Below are 10,806 nucleotides of genomic sequence, written 5' to 3'. Positions count from 1 at the left end.
TGTAATTATCATTATTATTATTTTTTTTTTTTCGCTGTTTGTCATCATTTTATTGTATTCCACATTCTGAAACATTTGTAATTCACTTTTTTTTTTTCTTTTCTTTTACAAGAATTTCTTAATTCTCACTCCTTCCTTCGTCGTACCTTTCACAAATAAAAAAAAATCTGAGGTACTACTAAAAAAGAATGGTCCCCAACGCGCAGTCGCGAGTGCGCGTATGCAAATGAATACATTCTAGACCTTGACAACCACGTGCGATTTGGATAGCGTTCTTGAAAGTTGAATTTGAAAATGTATGAAATTAACAAAAACAGGTAGTGTGTTATTTTTATTTGGGTGCGCGTTGGGGACCACTCTTCTTTAGTAGTACCAAATCTGAAACATTACAAGTTGATTGGTGAAACACACACACGCACACACAAACCAGTTCAACGTTAATAACAGTTATCGGTAAATTTAATGAATCAGAAAAAAAAAACAAAAAAAAACATTAACTCCAAACAAATTGAAAAATATCGTAAAGTATCTACATATATAAACTCATCTATCATCGCTGACGAAGAATAAATCAACGGTCAAAGGAGAGAAAAAAAAAGAAAAGTAAAAGAAATTTTTTTGTTACTTTCGAAATAACGTTTATCTTTCGAAGGTTGTTTGTAAATGAAACAAGTTGCAGCGAGTGAGAGTAAAAGGTAAAAAGCACTTATTATCAGCATCTATGAATGTTCCATGCACGTACCCACATGTAAGTGCTTGTGTTTGTATGTTTATGTGTACGTATGTATAACTGTGTAAGAGAGAAGAGAAGGAGGGGGGGGGAATAATAATTTGAGAATGAAATAAAATAAAACAGTTAAACAAATTTACGATTAGTACCATTATTATCGATTTTTGCCGATCATTAATGATTTTCAAAAAAAGTATATGAAGTATATAACACTTATTTCATCAATTCCCCCAGTATGATGAAAGACGATGTGGACTTCAGTGGGATTCCAACTCAGAATTAAAGGACTGCAAGATATTTTGTGGCTCATTAGTCCGATGTTACTCGAAATATTGGACAAAAATGATTGGAAAATTCATTCTTTTCCTTCCAAGTGTTTTTTATCGAAATTTTCCTTTTTTTTTTTCTACGAGCTTCGACGGAGTGTGTGATTTCGATTTCTGGCGGTCGACGTCTGAGCATAACCTGCCTCGGATTTAGCTTTTTCATCATTCTCAGCCTTTCTCAGCGCATACCAAATTGAAGTTTCATATTTCGCTAAGTCAATCGGCTTTAAACCCGATAAAGTTGTTGCTGTCGTTGAAGCTCCAGCGTCGATAAGTCTTTTAACAATATCTTCATGCTTAGCTTCAGTTGCGACATGTAAAGCCGTACAACCATCGGTAGACGCGAAATTGACTTTGGCACCCCTTTGAAGAAGTTCGTCTATTACTGCTAAATTTCCTGCACGGCTGGCGATGCAGATTAATGACTGATTTTTATCATTACGGATATTAGGATCAATTCCTGATCGTAATAACTTTCGAGTGACTGCAACATTTCCATTACTTACAGCATTGATTATTTGTAGTGTAGAGTCCTGTGATAGAAAATTTCCAGATACAGGCATTTTTTTCACGATAATTTTCTTCATTTTTTTATTTTTTTTATTTTGATGTTGTCATAGCAATGGTTTCAAGAGTTATTTCCCTTGGACCTCTTCATTAACTTAAACTAGACTCCCTACTTTCATTTTGGCAGATAAAAATAATCTTCTATGCTGGAGTATTGTTTCCAAGTTATATAACGTTGAGCTTAATATACATTAAAACACTGATACCATCTTAATTCAGTGAGAACTTAAGCTCCACTTTATTTCCAATCGTAACAGATTTTGCTGTTCCTTTGATAATTTTAATCTGGATCCTTGTTGCCTTCAACGTGCGAAGAGAAATATATTTAAACAAGACATATATGAATTTTATGCTGGTAAAAAATATCATCAAGCGCTAGTGAATTCAAAAGATAGGAGAAAGCAAATAGAATGGATAATTTGTATATGTCTAGATTTTCTCCAGACCATCACTTGAAAACTTGCATTTTTATTGTAAACAACTGCTGTTAAATAAATACATTGATATTAGAAAATTGTACCTAAATTTCTATGATAGGGAAATAAATGTTTTCACAACCATAATTGTTTTCATCCCCTAACTAAACCTGCTCCTGTAAAGTATAAACTCAATAGATTTTCTATAGAAGGATACATATATATATATGGGGTATAACCATATGAGTAGGATTATATTTCACATTTTATTCCAATAGGAAGAGAGTAGTGCCCCAGTTTTTGCTCTGATTTACAGATGATTTGGATAGGATTGAGGACTATTGTAGTAACAATGCAGGTAATAGAGAGGAGCTAGTTTATGTGTCCTAAACATTGGTAGCTTGTAGATAAAATTAGTTGGGGTGCAGCACAGAAAATTTTTAGCCATTGCTTTAATGTTGTGTAAAAGGAAACATCATCATCATCAAACATATAAAAAGAAAATTTATACATAAACTTGATTGGTTCACATTTTAGCCACTGCCGAGTAGTGTGTTTAATTTGTTCACTGAACACCGATGCGAATTTCCCCTTGTTTTTCAAAAATACCTTCTAAATCACAAAATAAAGGGGCGGTGGAAATGTGCCCTATTTTTCAAATCCTGGCAACAACACTGAAGCTGGAAGCAGGATAATAATCTAATTCTACACTTTATCACATTCAAGAATATAAACACATTTTTATGCACAACACACGTGGAGTCAAAAAGAAACACTACCTTTCAGCCAGCACTGTCGTTCATGCAGTGCTCTCTCTCCCTAGTGTGAAGCTTCCTATCTCGGACATGTGAGCATGCGCACAACAGCCAAACACCGCATTGCTGGGACTGTGAAGTGCACAGTTCTATACAAGGATTTTTGTACTTTTTTCATAAACTAGGTGATGGCTACTGACATTAAGCTTAAGGATTATATAATGTACAAGTATAAAGAAAGAATTAAAGAAAAATGATTCATTATATTGAATGTTATTGATGATATTGAGTGGAAATAAGGGGTGCTGCAGTTCTGCAATTCCTATACATGAGCCACCATGGTCCTAAGGAGTAGTTGTAAAATGTTAGTGAGTGAAGGTTTGTCAATCAACCAGGCTTTTCTTTGGATACAGTCTTGTTTATGTATGTATTGTAGCTGCTTTATCCTAGATACATGAGCTCTACTTTATGGTGTGGGTGTATACTTAAGCATTGTAGAGGATCTGAGAGTAAACAGTACTGAAGTGTTCACTGGGTTTAAAGTTGGAATATCGTCTTTGCAATGCAGTTTTGGAAATATGTTATAACTTAGGTCATGAAGGCTTGTATATGTATGGTTTGTGAAAGTTTTAGTCTTGAGTTATTCATGAACAGAGACGACAATGTTTTGATTGTGTTACCTCAGTATATGTGATGACAATGTTGTTGTTGTTGTTGGCACTCCGTCGCTTACGACGTCAAGAGTTCCAGTTGATCCGATCAACAGATCAGCCTGCTCATGAAATTAACGTGCAAGTGGCTGAGCACTCCACAGACACGTGTACTATTAACGTAGTTCTCGGCGATATTCAGCGTGACACAGTGTGACAAGGCTGACCCTTTGAATTACAGGCACAACAGAAACAGAAACAGGAAGAAAGAGTGAGAGAAAGTTGTGGTGAAAGAGTACAGCAGGGTTTGCCACCATCCCCTGCCGGAGCCTCGTGGAGCTTTAGGTGTTTTTGCTCAATAAACACTCACAACGCCCGGTCTGGGAATCGAAACCGCTGTCCTATGACCGCGAGTCCGCTGCTCTAACCACTGGGCCATTGCGCCTCCACGATGACAATGTATAGGTGCTGTTTAAGCACCAGGTACAGCATATACATTTACCCATTATTCAAACATAAATTGAAACATTCTTATTCACAAAAATAGCTGTAAATATTGTACAAAACTTCCTAACCCTCTTTTTTTTATTGTTTACCTTTAATTAAATATGGTGGCTCAGACAAAATATGAACAAATTGTAGCATTGATGGTTGATATAAAGAATTGTGAGGTAACAAAATAACAGAAAAGATCAAGGGCTATGGTGAAAGTGAGGGTGGCCATTTTGAATTATGAATATTTGTAAGATATTGTCAATAAATAATAACAATCAACCTATAAACTTTCATTAACCAAAACCTTAAACATTTTATTGTATGTTAAAATGAATAGTCAGTAAATATATATATGCCACATCCAGTAGACTGTGACAAGTCTCATAGGGATGTGTTTCCAAAGTCTCTGTTCATAGAAGTGGTACATGTCAGGTGTAAGGTGTATAAGTTGCATTTGGGTGATGCCTGCTTGCAATATGTTATCAATGAATGAAAGGTGATCTCTGTATAAGTGTATTTGGTTGGAAGTAGCAGAAAGTAGGTTGTTGAGGAAAAAAGGAAGAATGTATGTGACATGATAAAGCCAACATTACCAGATTGAATAAAATGTAAGCTGGAGAGGAACTGGTTAACAAGCTGTGATTGAATTATCTGACATATCCATGTATGAAAGAGATGAATAAAGTTAATAGGTATGCAGATTTGCAAAGGGGGCCTACAAGACAAACAGTTGAGACATTGTTTGTCAAAATACTGCTAGTGGGAACTTATATATTTGGTTCAACTGGGATTTTGGAATGTGTACAGGTGAGAAGTGAGAACAGGGGGAAAACTCCCAAGGTGGTAAAAGTTTTATTTAATACTTAAGTTATTGCAATGTTAGTAATGAAGTTAATAAGTCAGAGTGATTATTAATATTTAGGCAGTGAACTGGTAGAGTTCTTAGAACATCATATTGAACACTTTCTGGCATTTGTTCTCCTCTTTGTGTTCTGAGTTCGAATCCTGACAAGACAATTTTGCCTTTCATCCTTTCAGGATCCATAATAATAATAAAAAAGAAAGAGGTACCAATCCAGAGCAGTGGATCAGCAAAACCATAAGAATATCAGATTAGATGCCTTATAGTCTGTTCATCTTGTGTTCTGAGTTCAAATCATGCCATGACTTCTGTCTGGCTTAACACCATCACCTGGCATTTTGGGTGCCTTTAGGTCAGGTTTCCGGATTGAAAATAATTTTTTCTCTCTATCCCACCAATCTTGAAAGCCTTGAATGGGTCATGGGTACTGCCTTCTCTCCTGATTAAAAGATAAAAAAAGAAAAGGAAGATTGCCAATACTCAAAACGTTTGTAAGCTCCCAGCATGATGAGGTAAATATAACTGGACACGTATAGATCAAATTTTTGCTGGGTAGTTTCCATGGATTGTGATAGTCTTTATCTTTTACTTGTTTTAGTCATTGAACAGTGGCCATGCTGGGCCACCACCTGAAGGGTTTAGTCAAGTAAACTGACCTCAGTACTTATTTTTAAGCCTGATATCTATTCTGTTGTTTCCCTCTTTTGCTGAACTAAGTTACAGGGCTGTAAACAAACCAACACCTGTTGTCAAGCACTGGCGGGGGACAAACACAACAAACTTGCAGACACACACACACACATACGATGGACTTCTTTCAGTTACCATCTACCAAGTCCAATCACAAGACTTTGTTCAACCCACTTGCTCAAGGTTCCATACAGTGGGACTGAACCCAAAGCCACTTGATTGTGAAGCAAGCTTCTCAGCCACACAACTTTGGTGAAGATATGAGCCAACACTGTTTAAATGTGATAGGAAGCACTGTGAGCACTGGTTAACTTGTTGGGATGATGTAACTAGCAGCTGATATTGAAGATTCCTCCAGATCTTTAAGCAGTACAATTGAGAACGAACCACTTGTGTAAGGAAGTGGATAAACAGTGCAGAATATTCTTTTCTACTCAAGGCATAAGACCTGAAATTTTGGGGGAGGGGGCCAGTCAATAAGATTGACTCCAGTACACAGCTAGCACTTAATTTATCGACCCAGAAAGGATGAAAGGCAAAGTTGACTTTGGCGGAATTTGAACTCAGAACGTAAAGACAGATGAAATACCGCTAAGCATTTTGCCCGGAGTGCTAACGTTTCTTATTTCTTTATTGCCCACAAGGGGCTAAACAAAGGGATTAAGTCGATTACATCGACCCAAGTATGTAACTGGTACTTAATTTATCGACCCCGAAAGGATGAAAGGCAAAGTCAACCTCAGCGGAATTTGAACTCAGAATGTAATGGCAGACGAAATACTGCTTAGCATTTCGCCTGGCATGCTAACGTTTCTGCCAGCTCACTGCCTTAAAATATATACTTTTCTACTCTAGGCACAAGGCCTGAAATTTTGCAGGAGGGGTCCAACTGGTACTTAATTTATTGACCCTGGCGTGCTAACGTTTCTGCCAGCTTACTGCCTTAAACATTGCAGAATATTGTTACAGTCATATTTGCTTAGCTATCTTGGATGAATTGGAATTGAAATACATTTGCTGTTAACTATTTCAGTGTAGAATTGTTGTAGGTATTTGTTGAATTGTTGCCCAATTAGTTGACTTCAATTAAGGTTCAGTGCTTCTAATTATGCTTAAACTCATTTGGTATCAACCATTTCAGCACTGAAACATTGTACTCATGAAAACTACAATCAAAATGGAAAACTAAATAAAGTTATGTTTCTTTTGATATATCAAAAATATTAAGGGAGGAAACACCATATTTTAACTATTTCCCATGTCAATGCATCTCTCTCTTTCTTTATGCCTTTAGCTCGAAGTTGTCCATTGTCAAAAAGGTCATTGCTAAAAACAGCTACACCAAAACATCTACATCTTATACCATTCTGTTTAAAGTACTAGAATGTTCAGAGAGGCAGAGGCATGATGTAGTACAGGAAAACACAATTAGGCAAAGGTTGAACAATTCTAAGGATGTAAAGACTGGAACATCAAAATAACGGTCAGGTTTGCAGGCAAGAAAAGTGTGGAAGGTGTTTAAGAGAACCACTATATTGGTAACAAATATGGAAAGGTAAATAGAATAAATGATCTAGATAGTTTGAGATGGAAAGGTTTCAACCTCTGTGTCAGAAGAACCAGAACAAGAACAATTGAAAGAGCTAGGAAGAGTTCAGTGCAAGATGATGATGTCAGAATGAAGGTGAGATGTAAGTCCTCAAAGCAGAATGAGAAGTAGTTGAATAGGTATTGATATTGACAGGGTTAGCATTTAATGCATTATGGTCAGATTTATGATGGAATATTACTCCTTCATCATGTATACTCAATATTAGATGTTAAAGAAAATTTCATCAAAACTAAGACTATCAAAGAATAATTCAACCAAAATTCATTTAAAATTAGTCAAGAAGTTAATATTTTTATCTGAAAATTCTTCTTTGTTTTGTTAATGAGTTATTTCTCCACACTGCACATTTGTAAACAAACATGTTAACTGCCGTTCTATAACTCATCCTCTCTACTATTACAGCGAATATCTGGAAAAAAAAATTATGTAGAAGCATTTTGTTTTTACAATTTTTGACAACTAGATTTAAGTTCTGCTAACTAAATTTTTCAATTAACAGGATCTCATAATTTTGGATTCACAAACTTTCCAGAGTGCATAATACAAAATAAAAAAAAAAACAGACAATTTATTTCATCATTTTATTTGAATACATTTGATGTTTGAGTAAACACCAGAACACTTTCATTCAATCAGCAGACAAATTATAGACCTAGATCATTCTGTACAGGCATTGTGTCATATTGCACTGCAATAACAGCAACAGAAACTACAGAGTAGACTTTGACTTTTGTGAAGAACAAGGCCAGGGCAGATATATTTGCCCCTGGTGGACATGTCCAGTCAAGGAATTTAAACCATTTAGATATGTCTGGTCTGTTTGGACAGTGGTTAGTTGGTGGGATAAAACCAACAGATGAATAAACATACACATGTACATCTAAATATAGATGTGGACATAGACATACTAGCATTTAAGATGGTGATTTATATACACATATACACCCATACATCTAATAACTAGATGTATTTACAATTATAATAAAAATAAAAAGTAGAGTCGAAGGTTTGAAGTGAGGTGTAAGATAGATGATGTAGATGCCAAAAGAACTGGTTAAATAAAATATGGCTCAGGCAGCATATTGCCAGCAGGTTTCAAAGAGCACAGGTTTGAATAGCAGCCACTTGCAGCACACTGACATTAAAGAGATATCCTCAGCTTGAGGGACAAAATTTGGTGTTTGAAAAAAAATCTGGACTATGAAAGTTGTCAGACTTGGGTGGGGTTGGGCGACTTCTTTAAAATTTTTTTTTTTTAGCTTGTAAACATATTTCTAAAATATATTTTGTGACAAGCTTTAACATTAAAAAAAAAATCACTTTAAAAATAAACTTCAAAGGGAATAATTTTGTTCACATTTGAAATATCAGCGTAATGGATAATCTACACAATAATTATTATCTAAAAGATTTGAAAACATTTAACTATTTCTAAAAGAGCACACACAGAATTCCACAATGACACTCAGAAAGTAAGCCAGGTACAGACCATTTCTCACAAATCAAAAACAATAAAAGAAACTAATTTCATTTATTATTAAGAAAAAGACTTTTAGAAAATGAATGATTGCTAAACATTATTTTCTCATAGAATAATACAAAATTGTTTCAAGGTTGATTAAACTCAAGTCATAAATAAACATATAGATAGGAAACTATTTGATTTTGAAGCAAACAATAAGTGTTTTTGTTTTATATCAAATAATACATCAACTGGTTTTCTCTAGGATCTAGACTTTAATCTTTCATAGACAATTTTTTGTTCATATTAATTCCTTTCTTCCCAAATATACATGATTTAGAAAGTCCTAAAGAAAATGATATGTGGAATCATGTTAACCAATTTCAATTTTGTTTCCTTAATAAACACTTGTTTTGAAGATGTGTGACAATTATAATTTTCTTGGAATATTTTACAAAATATTTCCTAACTGTTGTTAAGTACAAAGCCATTTTCCTAATAGGCTACTTCTGTCTGAGAATGCTAGTATGAACAAAGAATGATCTAAAAACATTCCCTTTGTAATCTTATCAAATACAGGCTTTCTTATCTGTTGATACAATAACTGGGCCAGAATCCTTTTCCATTGTAGATGACAATATTTGATTTTAAATGATTAACATTGATAGGGCAAAGAATAGAAATATTGGCAAGGTTGTCAAAGACATGGAATGTACATTGCTTAAGTAATCATAGTTTAACTTTTACAACAGGTCCAAGAAAACACCAACAAAGTATGATTGTTTACACATTGAAAATTCTAGTGTGTGTATGTGCATGTGCAGAGAAACATAATTTGCTTCTTATTCACACTATGATGAATACACATCACATTCCTGTAAGTGTGTGTATGTGAGATGGATAGATATATAGATAGATAGATAGAGAGAGAGAGAGAGTGTGTGTGTGTGTGTGTGTGATAGAAAGGTTTTGTGAAGGTTTCTCAGATTAACAGTATTGTTCCAATTAATATTTGACAGTAAAACTTTAGTCAATGTTTATTTAACCCAGTTTCGTTTTGGTGGAAAGGGTTAGAACATTGTGATTCTGTTCTAATTTACAAGAGTTTGTAACCACCTCATTTATGTCTCAATAATATGAGAGTAAACCAAGTTATTTTCAAAAATCAAGCTTTAAGTTATATTTACAAGCAGATTAAAGGGATGAAAATATAAAAGATTTCCAGGAAAGATGTTTTTCAATCAACAAAGGATTATAAATTGCAAATAAAATATTCAGGTAGCAGCTGAAAAAAAAAAAAGACTTGACAAATAATTTTTTTTTTTTGGGACTTCACAGTATCACAGATAAAAAATAAGTAGTTATTTCACATTAGGAAATCATTGTTGAATAATATGGTAACAGTTTTATGATGCAAAAGGAAGAAGAAAAACAGGAGAGAATCTATGCTTGTTTTCAGGGGCCAATGTTGTCGTTGTTGCTATTGTTTAACCCCAGGTCAGCCTTGACTGATCAAAAGTATTCCAGCTGTGATCATTCCATCTTTTATTAAGACTAGATCAATATTTTTTTTTTTTATATTGGTATAATTGCTTAATATATGACTATTAACTTCAAAATTGGTTTCAGTTTCTCACAAAAAGCAGTTATTTCAATAAATTGTTACTTGAGTCATTGTTTTCTAATGAATATTTTTTTGTTGTAATTGTTGCTCATGTTCAGAATGATAACAATGTAATGAAGATGATGTTGGCAATATAGATAATGAAGATGAATATGCTACAATAGCTGTAATGTCACTGACATGAAAATATACAATTTTCAGTTTTCAGAGCTGTCCATCTTGCAGTCAGTAATCATCTGTGAATTATGACTGACATCATTAAATATTTCGTCATCTTCACTTGAAGGATGCAATTGGTTTTCAGGGACACAAATTTCCATTTTCATATTGACCAAACTAACAGACACTGGAGATGTAGAATTGGCAGTCTGCTGGGGAGAAGAGTGGTTTATTTCATTTGCTTCATCACTTGCACAACTCTGACTATCACCATTCACATCACTATACTCTGTACCAGTTGTGGATGTTGATGCTGTGTTACCTTGTGTACTTGCTTTGCTTTCCTGCAGCAAACAGAACAAAGATATAATCAAATTGCTTTATATTAATTAGGCACTACTAATACTATAAGATCTTAAAATCTCCTATCAATTGTCTTCCATGCACATCTACACTGA

The 10,806-nt window shown here is 34.4% G+C and overlaps 2 protein-coding genes across 4 annotated transcripts in view; both read right to left on the bottom strand.

Annotated features, from left to right (window-relative positions):
• Nucleotides 1–865: 865 nt before the first annotated feature.
• Nucleotides 866–10,806, bottom strand: part of LOC106881035 (zinc finger protein 423) — a 273,101-nt gene continuing 263,160 nt past the window's right edge. For all 3 annotated transcript variants that reach the window (XM_052966838.1, XM_052966837.1, XM_052966839.1), the window contains one exon: nucleotides 866–10,692. In XM_052966838.1, coding sequence (XP_052822798.1) covers nucleotides 10,387–10,692 — 306 coding nt within the window. In that variant the 3' untranslated portion in view covers nucleotides 866–10,386. The remainder of the gene's footprint in view (nucleotides 10,693–10,806) is intronic.
• Nucleotides 1,137–1,619, bottom strand: LOC106881033 (26S proteasome non-ATPase regulatory subunit 10). Its single transcript, XM_052973864.1, has one exon. It carries the CDS (start codon nucleotides 1,617–1,619, stop codon nucleotides 1,137–1,139), a length of 483 nt encoding a protein of 160 aa, XP_052829824.1.

The sequence above is a fragment of the Octopus bimaculoides genome, chromosome 1 (assembly GCF_001194135.2).
Source record: "Octopus bimaculoides isolate UCB-OBI-ISO-001 chromosome 1, ASM119413v2, whole genome shotgun sequence".
NCBI classification, from domain to species: Eukaryota; Metazoa; Mollusca; class Cephalopoda; order Octopoda; family Octopodidae; genus Octopus; species Octopus bimaculoides.
The sequence above is the reverse complement of the archived record's forward strand: the minus strand, read 5'-3'. Positions and strand labels throughout refer to the sequence as shown.